The sequence below is a fragment of the Agelaius tricolor genome, unplaced genomic scaffold (assembly GCF_023055355.1).
Source record: "Agelaius tricolor isolate 1412-34295 unplaced genomic scaffold, bAgeTri1.0.p SCAF_12, whole genome shotgun sequence".
NCBI lineage: Eukaryota > Metazoa > Chordata > Aves > Passeriformes > Icteridae > Agelaius > Agelaius tricolor.
The window spans coordinates 19,749,593-19,776,908 of record NW_027269272.1 but is presented as its reverse complement, the minus strand read 5'-3'; the positions used below and the strand labels follow the sequence as shown (position 1 = coordinate 19,776,908).

The 27,316-nt window shown below is 40.9% G+C and overlaps 2 protein-coding genes and 1 long non-coding RNA gene across 13 annotated transcripts in view; 2 read left to right on the top strand and 1 right to left on the bottom strand.

The window, feature by feature from the left end:
* Positions 1–16,406, top strand: part of PIK3CA (phosphatidylinositol-4,5-bisphosphate 3-kinase catalytic subunit alpha) — a 42,357-nt gene extending 25,951 nt beyond the window's left edge. For all 8 annotated transcript variants that reach the window (XM_071438024.1, XM_071438027.1, XM_071438025.1 and 5 more), the window contains 12 exons: positions 1,414–1,538; positions 1,905–1,986; positions 2,440–2,604; positions 3,163–3,266; positions 3,846–4,017; positions 4,339–4,445; positions 4,961–5,082; positions 5,613–5,691; positions 6,541–6,711; positions 6,932–7,049; positions 7,214–7,365; positions 8,539–16,406. In XM_071438024.1, the coding sequence (XP_071294125.1) occupies positions 1,414–1,538; positions 1,905–1,986; positions 2,440–2,604; positions 3,163–3,266; positions 3,846–4,017; positions 4,339–4,445; positions 4,961–5,082; positions 5,613–5,691; positions 6,541–6,711; positions 6,932–7,049; positions 7,214–7,365; positions 8,539–8,809 (1,668 nt within the window). In that variant the 3' untranslated portion in view covers positions 8,810–16,406. The remainder of the gene's footprint in view (positions 1–1,413; positions 1,539–1,904; positions 1,987–2,439; positions 2,605–3,162; positions 3,267–3,845; positions 4,018–4,338; positions 4,446–4,960; positions 5,083–5,612; positions 5,692–6,540; positions 6,712–6,931; positions 7,050–7,213; positions 7,366–8,538) is intronic.
* On the bottom strand, positions 409–21,072 carry LOC139595095 (uncharacterized). Its single transcript, XR_011680859.1, has 2 exons — positions 20,674–21,072; positions 409–6,489 (listed from the first exon to the last, which is right to left on the bottom strand). It is a non-coding gene; the product is annotated as an uncharacterized lncRNA (long non-coding RNA).
* ZNF639 (zinc finger protein 639) lies at positions 20,125–24,978 on the top strand. 4 transcript variants are annotated; one of them, XM_071438034.1, is made up of 6 exons: positions 20,125–20,280; positions 21,285–21,388; positions 21,772–21,848; positions 22,379–22,474; positions 23,331–23,465; positions 23,742–24,978. In XM_071438034.1, the coding sequence occupies exons 3-6, from the start codon at positions 21,791–21,793 to the stop codon at positions 24,887–24,889; spliced, it is 1,437 nt and encodes a 478-aa protein (XP_071294135.1). In that variant the 5' UTR covers positions 20,125–20,280; positions 21,285–21,388; positions 21,772–21,790; the 3' UTR covers positions 24,890–24,978. The 4 variants fall into 4 exon arrangements, with proteins under 4 accessions (XP_071294135.1, XP_071294133.1, XP_071294134.1 ...); XM_071438032.1 differs by having other exon boundaries at positions 23,331–23,471; XM_071438033.1 differs by lacking the exon at positions 20,125–20,280 and adding an exon at positions 20,327–20,734 and having other exon boundaries at positions 23,331–23,471.
* The last annotated feature ends 2,338 nt before the right edge of the window (positions 24,979–27,316 follow it).

Below are 27,316 nucleotides of genomic sequence, written 5' to 3'. Positions count from 1 at the left end.
ATGCTTCACTGACCAACCAAAACACTCCAAAGAGAAGCTGATTTACTGTGTTTTTGACGTTTTTGTATCACTAATTTGGGTGTCAAACTACTTAGTTTAACTTTTAAAAAGTTGCACTTCTCCTTCAATGACACAGTTTTTCTTTGTTGCAGTTTCATGTGTATTGTTAGGCTTTCCTGTGTAACCCAAAGGTGCTTAGAACTCTTTCCTGTCTGTTTTATGGGCTGGTTATGACCACAAGCAAAGGGAATTTTAAGGGAATTGACAGACATACACATGGGTGTAGTCCTTTATCTCACTTTTTCCACAAACAGAACTTGTGCATTAGAATTGGCTTTTTGGTGAGGTTTGGAGCTTTCTTCAAAGCACTTTTTTGGATGATGAAAAGAAGTAAAGACAGAAAAGCAGTAAAGCTAAAAATGCTCTTTATTTAAAGCCAAGGCTGTGAAATTGGTTGGTGTGTTTTACATTTTCTTTTGGAGGCTGGTTCAAAGCCCTGGGTTTGCCCAGGGAGCTCTGTGCTCTGTGTGAAGAGCTCTGTGCTGGGAGTTTGGCTGTGCTGGAGAGCACAGAGGTGGCAGGAGCTTCCAGAGTGGGAATTCTGGGGGTGTTTGCAGCAGTCCTGTCCCATGTATCCTGAACAGGCTGTGGGCATTGTATTTCTCTTGATACTCAGCAGGATGTCCATCACAGAGCAGCATCTCTGCTGTGTATGCTGTGACTGAGCAGGGTTTTAATACATGCTTAAGGACAGTTGTCTTCTTGGTAAATAACATTCCCCAGCATCTTACCTGGGCTTCTGTACTCCAGCTCATTGTTTTGTTACATCTGGCACCAAGAAAAAAGGGTGAGGAGGATAAAGTCACTTCACTGACAACACAGCTAATTTCTGCTTGTAGCAGTTCTGTTTTATGTGCTCTTTGGGGAATGTCTTACACTAATTGTGATTTACTATTCTCCATCTTCCTGTTACTCAGGCATTCCTACAGCATTCTGCCCCTGATTTACCTGTTTTATCCCCCATGTTCTGCTTTTTCAGTTCCAAATCCTTTTCATTCCTTTCAGCAGCCCTCAGCAATCTCAGGCTGGGGTCAGAAATGACCAGTCTCACTTTGTGCTGCATTGTGTCATTCATCAGATGCCACTGCTGCTATTTCTCCACACAGCTGATTTAGTTGAAATGTGCCTCTTCTTGTGCCAGCAGTGACTAAAAGCAGTTGTAGAGATCAAAGGCCTGGTCTTTCATCTTCCTTCTACATTTTGAGCTCTCAGTTATAACAAGTGGATACAGCAAGATAGTATTGCATGACACAGGCTGTAGTGGTTGCTGTGTGTTCAAATACTGTATTTCATGTGTGTGGTTTGGCAATAGAAGGAGTTGTGTGGAGGGCTAAAGTGCCACTGTCTCTGCAGAGTAACAGAATAGCTCGGGATAGTGAATTAACAGAGAGTGACAAGGAGCAGCTGCGAGCCATTTGTACCCGAGACCCCTTGTCTGAAATCACTGAGCAAGAGAAGGACTTCCTCTGGAGACACAGGTATTGCAAATCAAAAACCAGACCAAAGAAAAAACCTTCTTGGCATAATCAAACTTCACCCCATTCATTCCAAATTTGTCATGAGTTTTGCTCCCTTTTCTTCTGTGCTGAGGAGTTGGTGTTTTAGACGAGACTTGTAAAGTGTTCTGTATTGTGTGGTTTGGTTATAATCCTGTGGAGAAAAGTAAGTTGTTGAATGAGTTTCCATTTTCCTAATTACTGCAGTTTTACCTGCATGGATGGATCCTGAGAGCACCTTGCTGACAAAGGAATAAAAAAGGTGCAAGGCTGTGGGGACACAGTTGGTGGCTATGAAAGCAAAAGTGTTGTTTACTACATGCAACTTTTGTTTTTCCTCTTTTGCAGACACTATTGTGTGAATACTCCAGAAATTCTACCCAAATTACTTTTGTCTGTCAAGTGGAATTCTAGAGATGAAGTGGCCCAGGTAACATAAAGCACTGAAGAACTGTTAGATTTTGAAGAAGCTTTAAAATGGTATTTTAAAGAAAACTTCTGGAAGTTAAAAGCATATTTTATGTGTATGATACATTGAATGGAGTTGCCACTATGATTAACAGGTGTTTTTGGTCCATAGTTCTTGTTCTTGAGCCCAGTCTGGTCTTAAGATTTCCTCTTGCTGGCATTACTTGAATACCTCTGATGTCGCCAACTTGTCAATTACAGTTAAATGTGAGGTTTTGTTTTCATTCTTTTTAGAGTGGATAAACCAACAAAGTCAACTGGCAACTAATACCAGACTGTTGATTGAGAGGACCAGCAATTAAACAGCTTCTACTCAGATGTAGTTTGTGTCTGACACTGCCTTCTAAAGGCTGTGTGTTCCAGCTTCTTCCTGACCAGTGCAAAGGTGTAATGTGCTTGTTCTTTTTGCCCACAGATGTACTGCTTGGTGAAGGACTGGCCCTCAATCAAGCCAGAGCAGGCCATGGAGCTGCTGGACTGCAATTACCCAGACCCCATGGTGCGAGCTTTTGCCGTTCGCTGTCTGGAGAAGTCCCTGACTGATGACAAACTGTCTCAGTACCTCATCCAGCTGGTACAGGTACTGAGCACATTTTGGCATGTTTGTTGTCTTGTGTATGTTCAGTGATCACAGGGGCTTAAAACACAGCAAAAGTTAGGTTGTTGTGAAAAAGAGGTCATCATGTTTGCTTTGCAGATTATTTAAGAGGAGATTAAAGGTTGATTTTTTTGTAGTGCTGTGGTTTTGCTTGTTGGTACTAAATGCCAGCATTCTGCAGAGATGCAAAACTGTTCCACCAACTGGAACAGGCAGCTATTTCAGCTGTCCTAACATATGGGACAGGATGAGCAGAAGCATCTTCTCAAAATTTTGAGCAAGTTGAGGCTAAAATATTTGGTAACAGTAAAGCAAGCATCAGATGGTAAGTTCCTGAAATAGAAGCAGCCAGTGAACAGTTGGCATATATTGTTCAAAGCCTAACACATGCAAATATTAATACCAAGATCAGTCATTCCAGGAAAAAAAAAAAGTATAACATAGATGGCTTTTTATTTAACTGCCTTTAATCTGTATATTGTTCATAGAAATAATAACTGCATCTGATTTTTTTAAAATTTTCTCTTTATCCTTAACTAGGTTCTGAAATATGAGCAGTATTTAGATAATCAGCTTGTGAGATTTCTACTCAAGAAGGCACTGACCAATCAAAGGATAGGACACTTCTTCTTTTGGCATTTAAAGTAAGCTTTTTGTCATGTTAAGTGGTGGTGGGCTTCCTATTAGCTGTAAACAATTAGTTGTTCTAAAGGTTTGACATACTAAATGTCCTTTCTTAGAAAAATATTACCACTTTAAATAAAGATTGGGTTATATTGGTTAAGAGACTGCTGAAAGCCTCCCATATTGTTAGCTGTCTGATGCCCCATCCAGAAAACTTTACAAATACATGAGACCTAAAGAAAGCCACCCAATTCAACAAGGTAAAGCTTTGAAAAAGACAAGTAAAAACTTTATTTTTACTTCCTTATTAAAGGCTTCTTACAGAGCTTGATAGCTCAATTTGCAACATATTGGGATGTAGCTAAAGGTCACCTAAAAGTTCTGTTCTAAGCTGGTGTAATCAGACCAGAAATAGAAGCAAGGCATCTTTGCTGTACTCTCACTTTGCTACTTGCCTTGGTGTCATCAAGGATAAGGGAGGGGATTGTTTGAGGGGATGTATTTTAGGACTCTATGAAGATGTCACAAGTACAGCTTCATTTTTGGCACCTCTAAGTGGTCTTGTCTCTAGGCTGTAACTGTTCTTCTTCCCTGTGTAGGTCTGAAATGCACAACAAAACTGTCAGTCAGAGGTTTGGTTTACTTCTGGAGTCCTACTGTCGAGCGTGTGGAATGTACCTGAAGCACCTGAGCAGGCAGGTGGAGGCCATGGAGAAGTTGATTAACCTCACAGATATTCTCAAGCAGGAAAAAAAGGATGAGACCCAGAAGGTATCTAAAGCTGTCCTTATCTCCAAACTGCTGCTGTTGAGTCACTTAGAACTGTTCTATTTGATCAATGAGGAAAGTGTTAATGCTAATTTCAGTAGGTGCTACGTTTCCTGGGGAGCTGCAGTGTTTTCTGTGCAATGCCATTGTCTAGCTCTCAAGGCAATAGAACTAAAGTTAAAGGTTTCAATTTGTGTAATATGTAGCTGAGCTGTACTTACATTACAACTGTGCAAAACCATGCTTGAAAACCAAAGCTAAAATCTGATACCTTCATTTACATGTAAATAGTGTTCTCAAGACCTGAATGTGCTTATTGATCAGGTACAGATGAAGTTTCTTGTTGAACAAATGAGACGGCCAGATTTCATGGATGCCTTGCAAGGTTTTATCTCTCCTCTTAATCCTGCCCACCAACTGGGAAACCTTCGGTATTGTATCCACTTCTGAAATTTGTCTAGATGCTTCAGTAAATGTTTAGTAATGGTAACAATAACAGTGTTGAGGTTGACTGTTAATTTAGTAAATGTCCGTATTTTCAAAGTGCACTGAATAGAATTTGTAGCAGAGTAATCCATAAAAAGTGGAGTCATTTCAATCTAATGGTTTAACAAACCAGGGAACAACGTGACCTTCAGTTGTTCCTTTAGGGGGCCAGGAACTTCAGTCCTTTTTCCAGTTCTCAGGGGCTCGTATTGTCAAAGGAATATTTACAATATTCCCTTACAACACAACTCTTCTGTTGGTCTTAGCAAATGGTTAATGTAGCACTTACTAATTTAAGTTTGAGTCTGAAAGTGAAAATGGTGCATTGTCAGTTATCTTTGCATCTTTAAATTGGTGCTGGTTCAGAGTTTGACCAAAACAGGGAGAACTTAGCAGTATTAGAGAAATATGGTATAAGAATCAAATTATGCCTATTTCATAGAAATCTTATCTCTTTTAGGCTTGAGGAGTGCAGGATAATGTCATCTGCAAAAAGGCCGCTGTGGTTGAACTGGGAAAACCCAGATATTATGTCTGAATTGTTATTTCAGAACAATGAGATAATATTTAAAAATGGAGATGGTAAGGAAAGATAAGTGTAATTCAAAAGCTACATACCTGTTTATTTTCCTAACATTATACTTTCTGTTTTTTATAAGCTTATAAAGTACATATATTAAAAAAAATCAGCTGAGCAAAGCTATTTTCTTTTCCAGAAAAATTAAGCATAGACAGATGAGTATTTATCTCAGTCAAGTACAAATTTTATATGTTCTAAGAGGCTCAGTCTGTCAAGCTGGAACCCGATACTATTTAATATTTGTTCTTTTTAATTAAAAATTTCTTCAAGATATTACAGATGTGTAAACTGTGATTCCATTGTCCTGGTTTTAATGTATGTTTTTAAAATCACCACCACAAGTTTATATTCATTTTTTACTATTTAGAACTTGCTTTTCTCTTTTGAGGGAACAAAATCTGCACAAAACTATGCAAACCTCATTACCTTTAGATGTATTTAGACATAGTTTTGGGGGGAAAAGAAAAGTAAGATCTAACCAAAGATTCTGGTGTTCCAAAATCTGCAAATTTAACGTATTTGACTATTTCAGACTTGCGTCAGGACATGCTGACACTTCAGATAATTCGAATTATGGAAAACATCTGGCAAAATCAGGGTCTTGATCTTCGGTAAGCAGTAGAGGTCATTCCCAAGTAATGCTGATCTTAGTGGTTCTGCCATTGGTTTGTTCCCAGAGATTGATTCTGTTTTCCCAAGGGTAATAAATGAAATGCTATAAATAGATATTTTTGTGCATGTTAGAGCAACATTCAATTTTTTTTTTTGTTAACTAAACTACTGGATTTTATAAACATAAGCTCATATTTGAAAAATACTTAATTCTCATTCAAGTGGGTCTGAGTGAGCTACGTACAAGGAATGGATACAAGAGCCAAGGCACAGTAGCCACACTGTGGCCAAGTGATTCTGTTTGTAGGTTTGGCTTTGAACAAGGTGCAAACCCTCAGCCCTGCTGAACAATGACTCTTTGTAGTTGGTATCTTCACAGTCCACACAGTAGAAATTGCCCAGTCTATGTGAGCTTCTCCACCTCCAGACTGTAATGCAGCAACTTCTGCATGGCATTCAGGATAAACTGTTCTGCTTCTGGAAAACTGTTCCTAGTCAGTTTACACCTTCAAATTTGTGTTTGCTGTGTGGTACATTTTCAGGTGGGAATGAAGGAGCTGCCTGTGCACTGTCTAGAAACCCCCAGTTTTCATTTCCTTATCTAGACAGAAGGACCTGTTGGTTTATGTAATCTCTCATGGGTCACAGTTTTGTCTCCAGTAGTGTAATGAGTGACAGAATTAAGCCTTCCTCCAAGAATGGTTTGCAGAATGGGTTACAGTTCCCCATGTCTTAAAGAGTAGCCAGATAGAGGAATCTGCAGAAAGACATCCTCTCCCACCTCTTGCCACCATTCTCTGCAAAGGAAAGAAAAAACCCCAAGAAAACAATGAACCTTTGTCTTCCAGGATGTTGCCCTATGGTTGTTTGTCGATTGGTGACTGCGTGGGACTCATCGAGGTGGTCAGGAGCTCTCACACCATCATGCAGATCCAGTGTAAAGGAGGCTTAAAAGGAGCACTGCAGTTCAACAGCCATACATTGCACCAGTGGCTCAAGGACAAGAACAAAGGAGACATGTGAGATTCCCTGTCACCTGTTTTCCTTGGCCATATGCTTCTTTTTGATGGAAACTTCAAGATAACTAAAGTTCATCAAGTGGGAGATTATGCCCATAATTATGTCCATCTAGTTTTGTTTTCTTTATCACCTGTCCCTGTTTGCTCTTTTGCAATAGAAAAATGCACTTCTGTGTTATTGGAATATCTGAGGAAAGTGTCTCCTTTTTTGTTGGAATAGGTATGATGCAGCTATTGACCTGTTTACACGTTCTTGTGCTGGCTACTGTGTTGCCACCTTTATCCTGGGCATTGGTGATCGCCACAACAGTAACATCATGGTCAAAGATGATGGACAGGTAAGAGATGATTTCTAAAATCATACCCTAAGGTCATCCTCACTTTGGTATGAGTTTGTTTTGAAAAAAAAATCTATTGGAACTACAAGCAAATGATCAACTTTACTGTGACTTCATTTCAACAAGGAATTATTAATCTTAAAATACCTTTCTGTCTCTCCAAGCTGTTTCACATTGACTTTGGGCACTTCCTCGATCACAAGAAGAAAAAATTTGGTTACAAAAGAGAGCGTGTGCCATTTGTCTTAACACAAGACTTCTTAATAGTGATTAGTAAAGGAGCCCAAGAATGTACCAAAACAAGGGAGTTTGAAAGGTGAGCTTTCGTTTATGCATTTAACCTCCAGAGTGTTTTTTACCTAAAATGCACTTTAGTACTGGTGACCTTTAATAATTAGACCTTTTAACTGAACAGTAGTATTTTAATTGGCTTGCAGTGGGAATGTTCTAGTTCTTCAGTTGAAGATCAGCCATCCACTTGTAAGTCAGTGGGTAATCTTAGCACTTACATGACCTTTGGTCCATGAAATCTCACTTGAGATTTGCAGGGTCAGCATACACGTGAATAAAGATGGTGATTTTTCAAACATCTGATATTTCTTTGACTTTACACTTAAAATCCTCTTGAGATGGCAGAACTGCATCTACTGAGATTTCTTAAATGTTGGGTATGTTGGGTGTTGTGTGCATCAGAGCCTTGCTGGTCATCCAGCCATACTTCTCTCTCCTATAGCTGCTCTGATAGCAGCTCTTCAGCTGGCCTGTGTAGTTTGTGACAATGGCTGAGAGCCTGCTGAGTAAGAACTTTAAAATAATAGCAGTAAATAAATCTGTTGCTGTAGTCATTCTTAATATCTCTTTCCAGCAACCCAGTCTTTAAGAGGTTTCAATTTTAATCTTAATTTCATTATGTTGATGGCAATGGAAGACAGATTTTGAATTATAGTGTCTGTCTGAACACTGCAGTGAAGCTCTTCTGCATTTTTTTCCCTTAACCTGGGTATTTTTTATTCAGTCTGATAGAGCAAATATCCCTGTTTTCAGTGCATTCTTCAGAGTACCTAAGGAGCAACAGCTGCTGCCCTCATAAAACTACAGGAGAAATGCAACTCTGAAGATAGCCAGGAAAGCACTGATTTTCGCAGTGTGTCAGGGAATACCTTTTGAAATCTGAAATGTCAGTAGCAGTGACAAAACTGACCCTGTGAGCTCACATAAATTCGTGTAGAACAGTTGTGTGAATTACAGATGAGGTTTAAGACTAGAAAGCCTGTCTTTGGATGTTGTGTTAGTCTGACCTCTATTAATCCTTACACAAATAAACTAAGTAGGAGAATGAGTGAATCTTCTCAGCTACATTATGGTATTCTTACTAGACTAAGACTGCTTTTTTAGTGTCTGGTTACCTGTAGAACTGTTTTAGTGCTGAAGCAGTGATACACATCCAGTAGAGAAATGCACTGAGCATTTTTCCCCTGGTCTCTTCCAGGTTTCAGGAGATGTGCTATAAGGCTTACCTGGCAATTCGGCAGCATGCCAATCTCTTCATCAATCTTTTCTCCATGATGCTTGGCTCAGGAATGCCAGAACTGCAGTCCTTTGATGATATTGCATACATTAGAAAGACCCTTGCATTGGACAAAACTGAGCAGGAGGCTCTTGAGTACTTCATGAAGCAGATGAATGATGCTCACCATGGTGGCTGGACAACAAAAATGGACTGGATCTTCCACACAATAAAGCAACATGCTTTGAACTGAACTGACAGCAAAGAAAACAAGAACTGATACCCAGCTTTGTGGGTACTGCACTGTTAATACCCGTTAGCAGCAAAGACTGGTTGCATAGGAATTGCACAAACCATGAACAACATTAGAATTTATGGCGAGAAAAGAGATGAATTGTTCAGACAACTGTTGGAAAATAATGTAAAACAGGGTTTCAGATAGCACTAAAATTATAAACTTCAAAAGTTAAGCTTTAGTACAATGTGTGCAGAGACCTCGACAAATTAGAGAGATGGGCAATCACCAAGTGTATGAAGTTTAACAAGGGCAAGTGCCAGATTCTGCACCTGCAATGGGGCAAGCCTGGTTGTGTGTATGGACTGGGGAAGGAGAGGCTGGACAGCAGCTGAGGAAGGGGACCTGGGCGTCCTGGTCGATGGCAAGTTGAACATGAGCCAGCAGTGCCCTGCAGCCAGGTGAGCCACCTGTGTGCTGGGGACATCAGGCACAGCATGGCCACCTGGGCAAGGGAGGGCATTGGCCCACTCTGCCCTGCACTGGGGCGGCCTCACCTTGAATATTGTGGGCAGTTTTGGGTGCCACACTCTAAATAAAATTAAGCTATTAGAGAGTGTCCAAAGGAGGGCCACAAGGATGGTGAGGGGTCTGGAGGGGAATGGGCTGTATGGGGAGCAGCTGAGGTCACTTGGTCTGTTCAGCCTGGAGAAGAGGAGACTGAGCTCAAACTTCATCGAGGTCTGCGCCTTCCTCACGAGGGGAAGTGGAGGGGCAGGTATCAATCTCCTCTCTCTGACCAGTGACAGGAATTGAGGAAATGGCATGGAGCTGAGTCAGGGGAGGTTTAGGTTGGATATTACAAAAAGGTTTTTCACCCAGAGGGTGGTTGGGCACTGAACAGGCTCCCAGGGAAGTGGTCACAGCCCCAAGCCTGACAGAGTTGATGGAGTGTTTGGACAAGGCTCTCAGGCCCAGGGTGTGATTCCTGGGGTGTCTGTGCAGGGCCAGGAGTTGGACTCTGTGATCCATGTGGGTCCCAGCATATTCTATGATTCGATGATTCATGTTATGCCTTAAGCTCAAAAAGGTAAACTTGGAAGAATGTTTCCTTTTCTCATTTGATAGGATAAATTAGAAGGAAAAAGAAAATAGTGCTAGTGTAAGAGTCCATCACATCTTACCTTAGATCTGGTACAGCAGGTGGAGACTATGCTGGATTGTGAAGAATAGAAAGAGAATTCAAGTGATAGCAAGTACTTAAATGCAGCATAGTTTAAAGGAAAGATCTAAAAACATTAGTGAGAGGACAGTGCCTTTTAAATGTGCTCAGAGGCATTAACATTTGTGGGGTTTTGGGTGGCCCTTCGATTTCTGGGTCCGTCATCTGCACAGTTTCTGAAGGCAGTAGGAAATAGGCCCACTCAGTATGGTGTTTCTCCTGCTCAGTATTTCTAGGGGTGCAATTCATACTTCCACAAAGAAACTCCCTATCATCCCCAAAAACTGACTAACCTGGAAATTGAATGGTCAGAATTGGGTTTAGTGCAACAGAGAGCTGTAGTGTTCATCTTAGGTTTGCTTTGATCTAACTTGAACTGAATAGATTTTTTTCATACATGTTTTCCAGAACCTAAAGAAAGGTGAGTTATTAAAATTATTGAAAGATTATTTTTTTATAAAGGCTATTTATATAATAGGAACTATTATTAATATATATTCTTTATTTACATGATTTGTCCAATATTAACTCTCTTAATTTTGCAACCCAGTTCTATCTGTCCAAGACTCCCGTTTTCATTAATGTCACTGAAGGTGACCAGACATACTCCTAGGACCAAATTCAGCCCTAGTGAAAGAGGACAAAAGTACCAGTGAAGTAGTGGGAATATACCCACTAAAGCCAAAGGGGAACTTGGCCTAAGTCTCTAAAAAAATTTTGGGAATCACTCTTCACATTACTGAAATGATATGCTGGCTATTTCAAGAACACTCATTTAAACCCTCAAAATTTGGGTCTACCATTTCTCCTCTTTCTTCCTCCTTTGGAAGTGGTTGTTGAATCCAGTAAGCTACATCAGAAATAGCAATTTAGATTTTCAATATGATCAATAATTAGCAGTTCAGCAGACAGATATGTTGGCTAGCTCAAAGCATGTGGAGTTACCAAACATTTTATAGCTTTGTCTGTTTTGTGCGTGTGTGTAATATATATTTGTAAATCTAGTTGTTGTCCTTTAACACAATTACAATGTGTGCAATCAATGAAATTGGCACCATGTGTTGAAACTGTTGAGAGTACCGAGGATTTCAGATTGCCCTTATGCACAACTTCAGGTAGGACTGTTTTTCTAATTGCTAAACAGGTTTTTTTTTTTAAAGTTAGCAAAGCCCGTAATAGTTCTGTGGGTGATGTTCACCCTGACATTTTAAACTTGCTAGATTGGCAGCACTTGAATTCCAAAGGTTTGGGGCTTTTGGGGGTTCAGCTTGTTCACTGCAAACACGCACCGAGGTGCCACTCAGAAAGTGCAATACCACGTGTAATATAAAATATGCTGGCAGTTGGTGTTAGACTAGAATATAAGCATATAAATAAACTGTACTTTGTGCAGGCTGTACTGATGAGGTAATGAGTGGTTGGCTTCATTTAGCAAATTGTAATATATTAAAAATGTGCAATCAATTACGTTATGAAAGACTATGGGGATTGTAAAGCCAAGGCTGTGGTGTTTCAAGACCCATTCAAAGTCAGCATCCTGCAGCTGATTACTGCATGCATGGATACTTGATGTTGTGGGGGAAAACCTGGTTTTGTGAAAACTACAGAAGCTCTGAGAACAGTATGGGAAATGTGAAGTTTTATTTCCTTAGTTCTATGAAATATTTCAAAGTAGTCCAAGAGACTTCCCATTGCTATTTTTATTGACTGTTACATATTCCTTTTTGTTCATATGAATATTTTAACTCCTGCTAAGCTTGGATGTACTTTCTAGAGCAAAGTTACCCTTGTATCTATTACTTTGCAGTCCACACACAATAATGGTTTAGCTCTTAAAATGGGTTAGTTTCAGTTTAAGTTTCATTCACAAAATCTGAAACCCTGTTGGCTATAATTCTTAATTTAACTGAGTAAAACTGTTGCACAGACATCACATTAGGTGCTATATTATCCATATTTATCTGGTGTTGAAACAATGCTTTACCTCGTTTATGCAAGAAATGGTCAGCCTTTTCCAGCCTGGGTGAAAAGATCAACTCACATTTATTGGATGTTGTGAGGCCAAATTTGTGTGTACTTTGCCCCTTCCTAGCCCTTCTGTAAATATGAGTATCAATGTCTTTCAGTTCAAGCACAGTATTCTGCACCCTTTTTGCCCAGACAGAGATATGGGGAGTCAGGCTCGGTTTCCAGAAATTACTGCAATTAAATGTTGTGCATAAGCTGTGGATTTATTATGAGAATCAAATAGTAAAAGAAAGGAAACCTCAGAGTGGTACAGACATAATACAGTTGGGGGTAATTGTAGCCTTTCAACAAACTTCTTTAAAAAATAGGAGAAGCTCCTGGGCTTTACCCAGTTCTTTGCATCACCAGGATGGGCATTTGAAAAGCATTCTGCCAGTGTTTCACAGAAAACAACAATCCTTCTCTCAGCTTCAAAGTGTTGAACCCTAATTGCTGTATCCTGCCACAGCAGTTCCTGCTGATGTAACTGCACTGAGGATAGAGGAGGCACTGTTTGCTTACCCTGGAGGAAATGAGAGGATGTTATCTGCTCCCAGTATCAGAAAGAAGACCTGCTTACACACCATGAAAGCACTTGTAACTGAGTCCTAGATTTTTACAGAAATAGCTTGGAATTTGGCTTATTTTTAATTATTCCCACTTCATGGAGATTTGAAAATGTTTCCTTTGTTCTGGGAATCAGATGCACTAAATACTTCAGTCGTTTGTTTTGGGCTTGAAGTGAATCTGGGCACCTTGCTCCTGCAGAACTTCTTGTAGGACTGCCAGAGCAAGGAGCCCAGGACTGGGCCATATGTTTTATCACAAAGCATTAGGAAATGGTGTTTTAGTGAAATAAAATTTAAAACCAGTCACCTTTTCAGCTGTGAAACTGTGTTTCATGTAATGACAGAACAGGGTGCTGCATATTAGTTTTACTTAGCATTACATTCATTGCTTTCCTAAATGTAGCAGAAGTACCTGTACTGATTTTATATATGCATACTTCTTTGTCTGAAAGGGTGCATTAGTAGTTTTTTCATAGTTGAAACAGACTTCCAGTATAATTTGAATTTTTTTTTTAATGCTTTTAAATAAAACCAAAATTGTAGGTGATTTGGCATCTTGTGGAAAAGATATGAGCCTGCATACAGAGGACAGTATAGAAATTACCAGGTTTATAAGAACTTTGTAAGTGATGACCCTGCTGTTGGTGGTTTGGCGAGTTGTTTGTGGGTTTTTATGCCAACTTTCCTTTTTCTGTAAAGTATTAAATGCCCTTTAGTGGTCAGTAGCCCATGTTTGTTGACAATTTGAAGGTATTGTCTTTGCTTTGTCATTATATAACTGGCATGTTCAAATGTCTGTTCTTAATAGTAATTATGAATTCCTCCTGTTTTGCATGTCTGTACAGGTTGCAGACCTGGGCTGGACCCATTCAAAAAACAAATATCAGAAAAGCCACTTGAAATTACTATTTTGGTGATGTCTTTGACATCTTGAAAATACTTCAAGTTAATGAAAATGGTGTGGTATTACAGAAAGAATTGTAACTTGCTGCTTCTAGGATTTTTTTAACTTCTTTCACTTGTTCTAGTTTTACTTGAATGGAAGAACCACACTTGTTTTTTTGAAAACACTATATAGCTGTGGATGTTGTTGCAGATTGTTGAATCCCAATTTAATTTTGCAATACATGTTTCATACAAATAATGAATTTGCATCTTTTTATTTTGTGCTGGAAGTTGTCTCAGTTTAGGCAAGGCTCTGTCTGTCCAAGATGATGTGTGTAGCTCAGCACCCTTGCAGCCGGTGTTGGTTCGGGGTTCTTTGTTTAGTTTTACTCTTTTTTACATCTGTGTTAATGAAGGGAAGCCAACTGGAAACTGGCTATAGGAGTTCTCTATTTGCATACTCTAACCAAACCCATAGGTGCTATTCTCTTTGAGGAATTCTGATTTCACTTTATGCTGATACAACACTCACTTCATCAGAATTGCTCTGGATTCACAACAGCATATGAAATCAGAATTAGGCTGTATGTGTATCAGAGTTGCAGATTATTTATTCCTAGGATTCAGTATGAAAGGTTCTCATAAGGAGAGGAATCTTTAGTAGCAGCCCAGTTAAACACTTAATAATTTTACTTTGAAATAGTAATTTATTAACAAAATAGCCTTTTCAGCTCTCCAAAAGTACAGTAATCTTGTCTACAGTTTGTCTCGTTCTTCTTCAATATTTTTGTTCCTTGGTAGCTTAAACGTTTCCTCTTCCTACTCTTTTGTAGCATACAGACTTGTTGAACCCACACTCAGGAAAAATCTCTGTTCTTCATTTGCCATACAGTGTTCTGGACATCTGAGCTTTATGGGACAGACTCTGCAAAGTCTGAGGTCTTGCAGTGTTAGTGCTCCTGACTCAAAGCCAGAGGTGAATCCCTCTGTCCCTTCTCTTCTCTCTCCAACACCCCTCTGGGACATGCCCAGAGCATAAGAACATCATAAAATATTTGTAAGAGAAGATCAGTTGAAGCAATGTTCTGCCTGTCCTTTGAAGTTAGTGTCCCCACTGCTTTGTGTCCGTGTGTTTTAAGTGTCCTTACTGTCACTTCTGTATGTGATGCAATATTCCTGCAGCAGAAGGAAGGCAAAAAATACACTATTCTGTCCTGATCTTTTTGAAATTCTGGTGCCTGATTCCCAGTAGTTATTATACTGCTTCAGGGGCCATTCAGTTCAGTGTAACTGCATTCATTTTGTTAGGCTCCTGTTCCAGTCATAAAATTAATCACAACTAAACCTGACTTAATTGCATTGCTGAAGTTACTGAAAGCCTAATTCAGGCAGAAGTTGGTTTCTTCAAGAATCTTTATGTCTGTTGTAGTTTAGTTAATTCTTGTGAGCCAAAATACAGATATTAATAGTTGGAATCTCATTCTGCCTTTTTTCTTTAACTATTTTTAATCTATTTTCAGGCTTTATTAATAATGTTCTATATCCTGATTTATCAACTGCTCCAGGCTGTCCAAAATTGTCTTACTGTTTCACTTGGGGCTGGGGAAAGAAAAGGAATAGATTAATCTTCTTGTCTTATAGCAGCTGTGGTCCAAATTCTTCATTTCTCATATGAAGATAAATGTGTAATTCATTATCTGGGAGTATCATCCATTCTCTTTGCACCTCTTAAAAGTTTTAACTGTGAATATCCACTACACTATGAAAATCTACTTCCCTGGTGGAGAAAAGGGCTTTAAATATATATGGCTGCAGTCTCAAGTCCTGGATTCTTGGGTTTGAAATTTTGTAAGTATTGTTCTCATTGTAAATGGCAACATAGCTGCAGTATTTTCACAGAACCATTGAGGTTGGTTTGGAGTTCATTTAGCCCAGACACCCTGTTCAAAGCAGGGTCAGCAATAGAACAGGATGCCCAGGACATTGCCTAGCTGGGTTTAGAGTCTGTCTGAGAAAAAGGAACCCACAGTCATTTTTTTTTCCATTATGTTTATATGAAATATCTTCTATTTCATTGCCTGTTGTCCTTTCAGTGGGCACTGAGAAAAGCCTTGCCTGTTTTTATTCCTCCCTATCCAGTCTTTATGCACATTGGCCAGGTGCCCCCTGGGCTTTCTCTTTGAGCAGGCCCCAGTGCCAGCCCTCTCAGCCTCCTCTCCTGTCCCTCCCCTCCATGGACCCGTCCCAGCACACCCAGGTCAGGTTTGTACTGGGAGCTCCAGGTGTGGCCTCACCAGTGCTGAGCAAGGCCCCCCTCCCCTGAGCTGCTCCTCCTGAGCCAGCCCAGCATCCTGATGGAATTTTGGGTAAAAACAGAGCCCAGGAGGGTGTCAGCTCTCCATGCTTCTGTGTAACTTCGCTGAAGCTGGGAGCAGTTACCTGTCTGCATCAAAGGGAAGGTAAAAACCCCCACCAGTGCTTCAATTATCTTTTAAAAATGAGACAATTACCTTTGAAATAACCACTACTGGGGCAGGGGGGGATGGTGCCATGTGTGTGTCATTCTGTGATAAAGGTCTGTGGTAAAGTAGGTAGAAAGCAAGACATTTTTAGTAATAATGGGCCAAAAAGTATTTAAGATGCAGCAAAATGCATGTGTTGTCATACTGAGAATAGTCTTGCAGTACTTTAAATAAAAAAAAACACAACCCCTTTTTTAACCCTTCTGCTGTGCTACTCAAGTAACAAAAGTTTGGCCTATGATACTTATTGTAGTTCATGTTCATGGGAAACTGTAAAAAGTCTGCTTTTTATTTATCTTTGCGGTCTGTATCATGCTGTTTATTAAAAAAACTACTTTTGTTTGGTTTTTATCACACTTTTGAGTGTTAATGTATATACTAACAACTAAATTAAAATGATATGGTTGATACACCTGTGAATTCTGAAATGAGAATTTAAGGAATATTCACTCTTGGTGTGTGATTTGGTGTTGCAGCTCTGCCTTTGAAAAAGGCTAGAAGAAAGGAAATGGAAATTGCATACCTCAGTTAATTTGGGGGGAACAGAAATAGAATTTGCATTATTTAGGGGTGAAAAGTCCAATATGCGTGTGGCATTTGTTCTTGTAAATGCTGATCCTCAAAATAAGTAATTTTATTTTGGTTTTAGACGTGGGCTGTAAAAAGCTGTGACAAGAAAGATGATGTTATTGAAGTGTTTCAGCTTCATGGTTTACAATCCCTGCTAAATCAATCCAGTTTTGAAAAATATGCTTCATGCTTTCATTACCAAAATTATAATTTAAAAAAACAAACAAACAAGGTTATATTTTTGTATCCAATACTAATTTTGAAAGAGTAACAAACATATTTGGGAAATTACTCACTGGCAGTACAATAGCATGAGGCTGCTGAGGAACTCCTTCTGTGGCCATGTTGGCCTACTTTGGACTCCAGTTCCTAACAAACTGGGAAGGATTTGAGTTCTCTTGAGAGGATTTCACTTTTTTTGGAGGGAAGAGGCAAGTGTCAGGGTTTTTAATCAGGCCCCTTCAAAACATTTTTGTCCCCAGTCAGCTCTAAACTTTGTACACTGGTCAGTTCTGTTTCAGGTCACACTGCCCAGCTTTGAGAAGGGCTTTGTTCCAGCAGGTGCTCAGTCTGTGCTGGACCAACCCTGAATAAAAGATGGACATCATCATCCTTACATTTATTCTGAAGCTTCAGAAGAGCTCTGGTCTGAAAAGTATGGCTGGGGCTTTGGAACTAGCTACTTCAATAACCTGAACTAACAGGTTAAACTTGTGTTTATTATACATAAGGTGAGTTTTACCTTTGCCTAATAACTATGAAATGGTTGTGAGTGGCTACAACTGTGTGTTAGTTGCACAGGATGGTTCAGGATGAGCGGATCATCAGCTCTTGTTCAAATACAAATTTTAGACTTTACTGCCATTTAGTGCCAGGGTGTGATTTTTGTGGTAGTTCTAAGCCTAAACGTGAAAAAATCAGAAAATTTGCAAAATAATGCTGGTAAAACAAGAAAGATTTGCAATGCGGGCCGTTTGCTTTAGCGTGAGTATCTCAGTAAGCCCTCCTGATTTTATGCTCAGAAATCAGTCTGTTTGCCAACCTGCCTTGGAAAGACTCAATCTAAATTCTGAACCCATGTAATAAAAGAGCAAAGAACCTGATGCTAGACAAGATATGTCAAGTAATCTCCTACATGTCCTTTTAAACACTAACAAACCTACCTGCAGTGAAGGTTATCCTCATGAGCTATGCTAACTGCTGTCATTGAAGAAAGGGTTTACCCCATGCTTGTTTTGGTCAGGATACATCCCCACTAATTGAAATGAGCATCATCTATGTTGTCCATTTTACCAAGAATGTCAATATCACACAGGCTTTTCTGTATTTTCAGTTCTGACTGATTAAAACCTCACCCAGAGCTCTCTCAACATCCCAAGCACGTGGTGGTTTAAAAAACAAGACTCATTTAGGCTGTTCTGTCTAAAGCATTGCTAGCTCTGTTTGATGCGTGTGACTTTGAACTGGGTCTGCAGCTTCAAAGGGGATCCTCCTCAGATGTTCTTCTTTCACTTAAAGCCTTGTCTTTTTATCTGACATAAGTGGTGTTGGACTGAGCCGCTTTGGGTGGAGAATAAATCAGTCAAAAGGTACAGAAGATGCTTTGGTCCGCCCGCGTTTGCCTCACAAGCAGGACTGAATTCAAAGCAAAGGCTCGGGTTTAGGTCTGGCTTTTTTTCCTCTCCCTTTGCCATGTGTGGATTTTAGGTTCTCATCACTGCCCTCCGCTGGGAAATGGGGAAAGTGCTTTCCTGGAACGTTTGTAGGGAAAACATTTTGGTGAATAGAGGGAGAGCTATGCGAGCATCCGCCCATTTGGGAGGCTACAGCCGATCTGTGAGACCTTTAACACAAGCTGTCCTGGGGAAACCTCAGCAGCCACGGCTGGAATAAAAAGCAGAGAACAAACTGAACTGGGAAACCAGGATCTTGTTGGATTGGTAACTCAGTGCAGGAGATCATGGGCATACAACATTTATTTCCTGTCTGAGGGCTCAGCAGTGTGCCAGCAGCAGGACACCTTTAGTTCTGTTTTGCTGCTCACCACCAAAACTCCTGTGTGATCATAGCATAAAGCTCTTTCCATCTGGCTCTAAGCAAGTCACATTACTCTAAAGGGATGTTTGCAGCCTCAGGACAAAGGCTAAAGGTAGGATTTTATAGACAGGGTAAGTCCAGTTTCATCTGCCGGATAATGAATAAAACTAAGGCCAGAAACAGGGTATAGTTTCTTTTTTTGCCAGTCAGTGGAGCAACATCATTAAGGTTATTGTGGAGTCTCTGCTAATTCAAAACTTTTTTGTAGAACTAGGTAAATTCAGCCTAAGCCAGAGCAAAACAATTCAATGGATAAAACACTTAGGCAAAATTCCATAAGTTATTTTAAGTCATGGAAATAAGGGACTGTAGCGGCCTCCCTCATGTCTTCAAAACTAATGAGGTATTTTTAAAAAAAGTAAGATGCTTTTTGAAGTGTTCTGCTTTGTGAACCAATGCAATTTGGTGCTTTTTCCTGTGGCATGATTTAAAGCGAAGATTAAATCAGCAAAAAGGGCCATGATTATAAATTTGGAAAAGGGAAAGTTGATTATTTTAATTTTCAAATCCTTATTTATACATGTTTCACAGAATCATGGAATTGTTAGTTTTTGAAGGGACCTCTGGAGATCATCCAGTCCAAGGCATGGTCACCTGAAGCAGGTAACACAGGAACACATCCAGGTGGGTTTGGAATGTCTCCAGAGAGGGAGAATCCACAACCTCCCTGGGCAGCTGTTCCAGTGCTCTGCCATCCTCAATGTGAAGAAGTTTTTCCTCACGTTGAGGTGAAACTCCATGTGTTTTAGATTATGGCTATTGCTCCTCATCCTGTTGCTTGCAACCACCAAGAAGAGTCTGGCACCATCTTCTGGCCCCTGTCTTTGAAATATTTCCGTGCATTGATGAGATCCCCTGTCAGAGGTCTCTTCTCCAGACTAACCAGCCCCAGTCCTGCAGTCTCTCCTCACAAGAGATGCTCCAGACCCCTCCTCACTTTGTGCCTCTCCAATAATTCCTTGTCTTTCTGTATGTATATTTCTTTCTTGTACTGCATGTATTTATGATACACTTTATATTGACTCTCCTATACAGCAGCTCTAAGGGACAGCTTCTACACTGACACGAAAAGTAAAGTTGAGCTTTACTGAGTTCAGGCTTTGACATCACCCTCTCATTTGTGTAAAATCGGGGTGCAGACACTGTTCTGAAGCAGGCTTACACACTGCCAGCCCTGGCCGAGGCCTGTGGATGGAAAGGTGGCCAAGCAGACAATGTCGGGTACAAATACCAGCTAAAGGTTTATTTAGGCCGCTCGCTGTCACTATACGGGTACAAATACCAGCTAAAGGTTTATTTAGGCACCTCGCTGTCGCCATACGGGTACAAATACCAACTAAAGGTTCATTTAGTCCACTCGCCATCGCCATACGGGCACAAATACCAGCTAAAGGTTTATTTAGGCCGCTCGCTGTCGCTATGGCGACGGGCGGGTGCGGGGCTGGCCGGGGCCGGCAGGGGGCGCTGCGGGCGGCGGCCGCTCGCCCCATTCCCGCCCCTCAGCCGCGGAGCGGCCGGGCCGGGCCCGCGCGGATCTGAGCGGAGCGGGGCGGGCGGAGCGGCCACGCCGGGCCCGGGAGGAGCGGAGCGGAGCGGAGCGGCTCTGGCGGCCGGCAGGTGAGTCCCGGCGGCAGCGCCCGGGGAGCCGCGGGGCGGGAGCCGCCCGTGCCCCGGTCCCGCCGGGGAGGCGAGCTGTGATTCACGGTCTGGCCCGCGGCTCTCCCGCTGCAGCCCCGGGCCCGGCCCTCTCCCGCCGCCCCTGCGGGGTCGCGGTCTCGCCCGTGCCCGCGGCTCCGCGGCTGCCGCCGGGGCGGAGCGGTGCTTTCGCCGCGCTCCCGCCAGGGTTCCCCGTGCGGCCTCCGCGCAGGCCCCAGGGCCCATCGGGATCCCGGTGCTCGGGGCCTGGATCCCGCTTTTCAGGGCCGGGAAAGCCGCTGGAATAGAACAGCCCGCCTTGCTGCCCCGCCGTGCCATCCGTGCAGAAAAGGTTGAGCTTTTCACGCGCGTTACCTGGGGTGAGACTTGCGGTGTCACCGCGCTGTCGGTTCTTTCCTTGCAATCACAGAAAACGGTGAGGGTACTGATACTTCTGGATCATGATATAACGTTAATCGATTATTTTTCCATCCCTTGAAATAAAGTTTTAGTTCAGAAAATATTTAATGTCGGAAGAACATCGTTGAGTTGATCAGGGCCCTTTTTTCCCTCCTTTCCCCTCCGGTGCATGGCACTGACTACAGAAGCTCCTGGGCCCCCCAGTGCTCTTCAGTCATGGCAACCGGCATCACATTCCTTGTTTGCAGCCTTTTCTTCTTCAAGACTGTTTGTCCCGTATATAGGTCAACTATTTGTGTTTCGTTTCCAAATATTTTTCTACTCTCAGGAGCTGCCAAGTGCAGCAAAAGCCAACTAGCCTGAGACAAAAGAAAAAGAAATACACCAGTGCATCCACGTCACTAATTTTGATGCTTTAAATCGAAATTAATATCAACTTCTTATGTTGTAGCTTCAGTTTCCATAGATTAATTTTTTGTAGTATTTGTATCACATGTATCTGATTCTGTGTTTTTTTCTATTTTGTGCTAAAGTTTTAAGTGGTTTAAAATGCTATCACTCTGTAGGTGAAGGTCTTCTTGAGCTGATGTATTCACTACATTTGGAAGCTGTACAGTCATCAGCTCCTTAGCTATTCTGCATCCTGATACTGAAGAGTCTAGGATTTTTGGTAAGAGAGCATGACTGTGTTGGTATTTTAAACACTAAAACTCATTTGTGGAGGGCTCTGCCTTAGTGTCCCGTCTCTGACAAAAAGGGTGCTGGAGAGAAGGCTTGTAGATGACCCTGAGTGCTGGAGTACCTGGAGTTCTGACTTGTCTGTCTTTTAGGTGAACCTTTTGCTCCAGGGCAGGAATGTGAAACTGGACTTCAGCAGCTGTGTGCATTTAGTGGGTTCTTAACTGTATCAAAATGGGCTGGGGGGCAAGAAAAGGGAGTAGGAAAAGACTTTTGTATTTGATATGCAGGTTTTCAAAATGCTTGTATTGTTCCATAAGGTTCTGAAAGATAAACTAGATACAAGTCTAATTCTTTAATGTTTTTATTGTACAGTACATGTAGACTGTTCAAAATGAATGAACATCCTAAAAAGAGGAAAAGGAAGACTCTGCATCCTTCTCGTTACTCAGGTCAGTCTGGAGCTTGAGTTATGTACACTTTAGTAAGTTAATCTTTTTTCTCAGAATAATAACTTTACAAGAAGTGACCACTTTTGCCAACACGTGGAAGAGCAGTGACACAAAGGGTGGGATGAGAAATACTGGCTTGAATAGGCAGCACCCACTCTGCAGGCTCCTTTGTTGGGCCACCTTGAGCCAGTGCACCTGAGTGGTTTGTTCTGTTCTCCTGCACATGGGGGAAGTGGCTTTAGCTGCAAATGAAGGTGATTCTGCTTCCACAGAGGGCAGGAATTCTGTAAAAGTTGGGGTGGGGTGGGTAGAGAGGAATGTTCAGCACTGAACAGACCACACACTTGTCAATGTCCTCAGTGGGGAGAGAGACCTGCAAACACCAGGGCAGCAGCTGGAAGGTGTAAATCACAGCAGGAATTCTTCCAAAACAAGTAAAAATGTGAAAAGAATTTTGATGAGCAAGAAATACATCTGTAGCTACAACAAGATATGAGTACTTAAACATTTTTGTTGATGTTTTTGTTTAGATTCTTCAGGTGCAAGCAGATACATAGACAACAGTGGGATTTTTTCTGACCACTGCTATAGTGTCTGTTCCATGAGACAGCCAGATATAAACAGAGGTAAGACTATGTTTTGGGGTCTTGTTCTGCAGTTCTTTAATGTATCATGTTCCTATTCACAGAAGGAAATAGAATACACAGTATACAGCAGGTGATTTCTGAGTGTCCTTGTGATCTGATGGGCCTTAGACTGGCGGGAGGTTGTTCAATTGTTACAGCTGAAATACAGTTTTCAAATTAGAAACAATGACAACAAAAAGACCCTTCAATTTTACATTTATTATGGTGATTAAACTGCTTCCAATACTCAACTACCTAGGTAACAAAGTTGGTGAGTTCAGATGGAAATTACCAACAGTTGCATTGAATTGTACTTGTACCTGGCAAAACAAAATGCCTTTTTATAAAACATCCAATAGTGGATGGAAAGTTAGCAGAGTAAATGTGATGGTGGATTTTTAGTCTATTTATTTTTCTTTTCACTTTAATAATTATCCATAAAGTCTGCAGAAGTTTTAGAAAGTATCATATTTTAAAATGCAATGTCCAGAAATATTGGAGAATATTTTTTAAGTTGAGTCTTTTAAATGTAATGTTTCAGTTAAGGATTTTAAGGTTTTTTTCTGTATAATCAGCTGAGTATTTTCAGTAGTAAATTCACTATTTTCTGCTGAAATCTTCTAGACAGATTTGTTATTTTTTGAATTCTTTTGTTTTTCTCTGCATGTATGGAAATAATTTTCAAGGTATTTGTTGTCAATTTTTTTAAATGTAGGCTATGATGTGCTTAGTATATAAAGATAAATTTATACAAGTAGAATAAATAAGCAATAAGTAAGATCTATGACTAAATGCAGGAATCAGGATGCTGGTGTGGAGAAATGATGACAAGGAAATGCTTCCCTTGCCTTTGCAGGCAGATTCCACAGTCCTGTGCAGAGCCTGGACACGGATGATGACGGGAGTCCAGTGCATGCCGGGAGCTCTCACTGGAGTGGGGCACACTCAAACACTGGCCTGCACTGCACAGACTCTAAAAAGAAGGATAAAGGTAAAGGTCAGTGTGCTTGCAGATGAAGGCCTGGGAGGTTGGAGAGCCCAGCTGCTCCTGGCTATTTGTGTAACTTCCTTGCTTTGGCAGAAATGGTGAGGAATTTATATTTTCTGGCATTGCTTTGTTAGCTGATAATACATCATAGGCTGGCAGGGGAGAAATTACTGGTCTTTGCATTTGAAAGCTGCTGCAGCTGACTGAAAAGTTAAAAATGGGCCCAGGTGTTTTGTAGTGGGTTTACTTCAACCTTCTATTACGTATTTCCTCCTGCAGATAAAGGTACTAACAATGGAATGTGCAGAGACTTATGTGACTCGCCTATATTCAGTGACAGCCCCACAGAAGAGGAGAAACCTCTAGATATCCAAACTGTAGAAATTTCTACAACAGAGGTGAATGCTGTAGAAGTTCATGATATAGAAACACAGACTGTGTCACCTGAGAAGCTGGAAGCTGAGGACCTTGAGGAAATCCCTCTGGAGACCTGTAAGATCTTTGAGAAGAACCAGGCTTTGAATATCACAGCTCAACAGAAATGGCCCTTGCTGAGAGCCAACAGCAGCGGCTTGTACAAGTGTGAGCTCTGTGAGTTCAACAGCAAGTACTTCTCTGATCTGAAGCAGCACATGATCCTGAAGCATAAGACATGTACAGACACTCACGTCTGTAAAGTTTGTAAAGAAAGTTTCTCCAGCAAAGTGCAGCTCATTGAGCACGTAAAACTCCACGAGGAGGATCCATACATCTGTAAATACTGCGATTACAAAACGGTGATTTTTGAGAACCTGAGTCAGCACATAGCAGACACTCACTTCAACGACCACCTTTACTGGTGTGAGCAGTGTGATGTGCAGTTCTCCTCCAGCAGTGAGCTGTACCTGCACTTCCAGGAGCACAGCTGTGACGAGCAGTACCTGTGCCAGTTCTGTGAGCACGAGACCAACGACCCCGAGGACCTGCACAGCCACGTGGTGAACGAGCACGCGTGCCGGCTCATCGAGCTGAGCGACAGCTACCACAGCAAGGAGCGGGGCCAGTACAGCCTCATCAACAAAATCACTTTTGACAAATGCAAAAACTTCTTTGTGTGCCAGGTGTGCGGCTTTAGGAGCAGGCTGCACACAAATGTCAACAGGCACGTAGCTATTGAGCACACCAAAATATTCCCTCATGTTTGTGATGACTGTGGGAAGGGGTTTTCAGGTATGTTGGAATATTGCAAGCACCTGAGCTCTCATTTATCTGAAGGGATTTATTTGTGTCAATACTGTGAATATTCAACAGGACAAATTGAAGACCTTAAAACACATTTGGATTTCAGGCATTCAGCAGATTTGCCTCATAAATGTACTGATTGTTTAATGAGGTTTGGGAATGAAAAAGATCTTTTAAGTCATCTTCAGATACATGAGACGGTGTGATTGCTTTCTTTCCCTGTAATCATTTTGTTAGAATTTGAATTAATTTCCAGTCACTGGAATGTGATATTAAATACAATTTTAAACAGCAACTGTACATTTCTAATGTTTTCATCTTTATATCAGCAAAGCATGTATAGCACTTGGTGTTGTGAATTTCCTTGTCCACGGGTTTCAGTAGGAATAATCACATTTACACTGTGGTGGATCAAATTTTGGGGGGAGGGACAGGGGGAGTAATTGCATGTTGTGATACCAGTTCTGGTGGTCATCCTGCTCTTTCATGTCTAGTGTACAGGACCAGCTCTCTTGAGTTTAAAAAGGCACAAAAACAAAGCAAATATCTAATTCTATGCTTAAATAGCCCAATACTGGTCCAGTTCCACATCCAGCTCATGTTACCCTGGGTGGCAGCAGGTCACTGCACTGGTGTTTAGCAGTAGCACTGGCCTGCCAAAGATAAGGGTGCTCCAAAAGTTCCCAAGCATGGACATCTCCAGATTCACATACCAGCCTTCATTTCCCACCTCATGCTCCTGATAAGCTTTTTCAATTGTCCTGTTTTTCTCCTGGGATACTGTTCTGACCTCACTGTTCACTTTGTTCTGTGTTTCAGTCCCATCTGTGGGACTGTCCAACACACTCTTCCACATATGTACTGCATGACTCCCACATGATATTCCCTTTATTTACCTTCAGTTCCTGTCTTTTAATGCACTGAGGAGACACACATTGCTTGGGTTTGGATTGGATCATGTTCTAAAGAGTAATTGCAAAACAAATTTGTAATGATCCTGCTGAGAATGTACAAGATGCATTTCTTATATAAAATCCTAATATAGCTCTCACTGAAATTATGGATGTCACCAACCTCTGACTAGAGAAAATTTCTAGTAGTCCATATTATTGTAGTAATTCTGTATATTTAAAATTATCTTTCCACCACTAGTAACTTGAGGAATGTTACTTTAACTCTGTAAATTTAAAACTTTTATATACGGGCTTAAAAGACTGGTACATTACAAAATTTTTACTAATCACTCAAATTATTTCACACATTTGTTTATATTATACAAAGCACTATCCTGCCTTTGTAATCATTGGAAGTGAGTTTTTACAATTCATTCTGTAGCTCTATATCTGAGTGGATAGTTGGACAGATAAAAAAAGAAGAGTGGTGTCACTTAGATCATGCTAGATACCATGGTGAAAATACTCATAATAATTACTAGTGGAGTTTACATTTCTTTCTTCATTGATTGTAAATTTGTAATGTAAGATTGTCTAATGCAAGCTTTGTATAGAGATAATTAATGTATCAAACATTTCTTGATCAGTGAGGTTTGGTGTTATCAGCTTCAAGGCATGCAAGGGTCTTTGGATTTGATTTTTAAAGCTAAGGATAAAACTTGGCTGAATGTTATCGATTAATGGAAGTTCTGATTTCCAGAGAAGTATTTCTGGAAACTCTATGAATCACTTAGTGGTTATTTTGTTGTGAGAGGCAAGACCATTTCCTCACTTTGAAATGCTGATACACTACTAGATCTTGTGTTTTGTCATTGAAAGGGCAACCTGAGGGTGTCTTGCTGTATTTTATTGCTCCCTTGTATAGAGAATGACAGTATCTGTGGTAGAATTGCTGATTTCCTATTTTGTACACATTCTTCCCTGGCTGGCTTAAAATAGTAGCAATAATATAGTTTACAAAACACTAAGATGAATTATTTTCTATATGGAAAGTTAATTTTCCTCAAATATCTGAAAGGGGGAATGCTGGTTCTCTGAAAACTCTGCTCCTGCTGATGGCACAGAGGTGGAATGGCACAGCTGAGCTCTGGAGAGAAAGTTGCTCTGGGAGACAGAGACAAGAAGTGGAAAAGAGGCATTTAAAAATCCCCCAAAATAAGTAAGGGGGCTTAAGAAGTGTGTATATTTGTGTAGACCAGCATTGTGTCCCCGGCAGGAAAGGTGGTGTCCTGTGCCAGCACAGAGCCCTTGTGACACTTGCTTGTTGACATGAATAACTTCATGGCTGTCTCTGAGTTGGGTTATTTCTGATCTCTAAAATGGGAATCAAAACAATCCCCCACAGGAATGCTGTGAAGCCACATCATTCCAAACTCTAAAATGCAGCGTCTAAACAGGAAATGTATCCAAGGTCATTTTAGGTTGGATTTTATAAATGAGGGACTAATGTTGGTATTTTCTTTTTACTGTGAGGTAAGTAAATGAAAGTGTACAGGAGTAGCATGTCTCATTTTAAAAGGGAACAGAAGTACACTGCTGGCTTCCACATGATCTGCGTGTTAAAGCAAGAAAGTTACTAAGTAGTAGGAAAAATAGGTAATGAATAAAAAAATAGGTAATGAAAAAATAGGTAGTGAGTCTGCATGGAATGTGGAAGGCTGAAAGGCATGGCTGAGCATG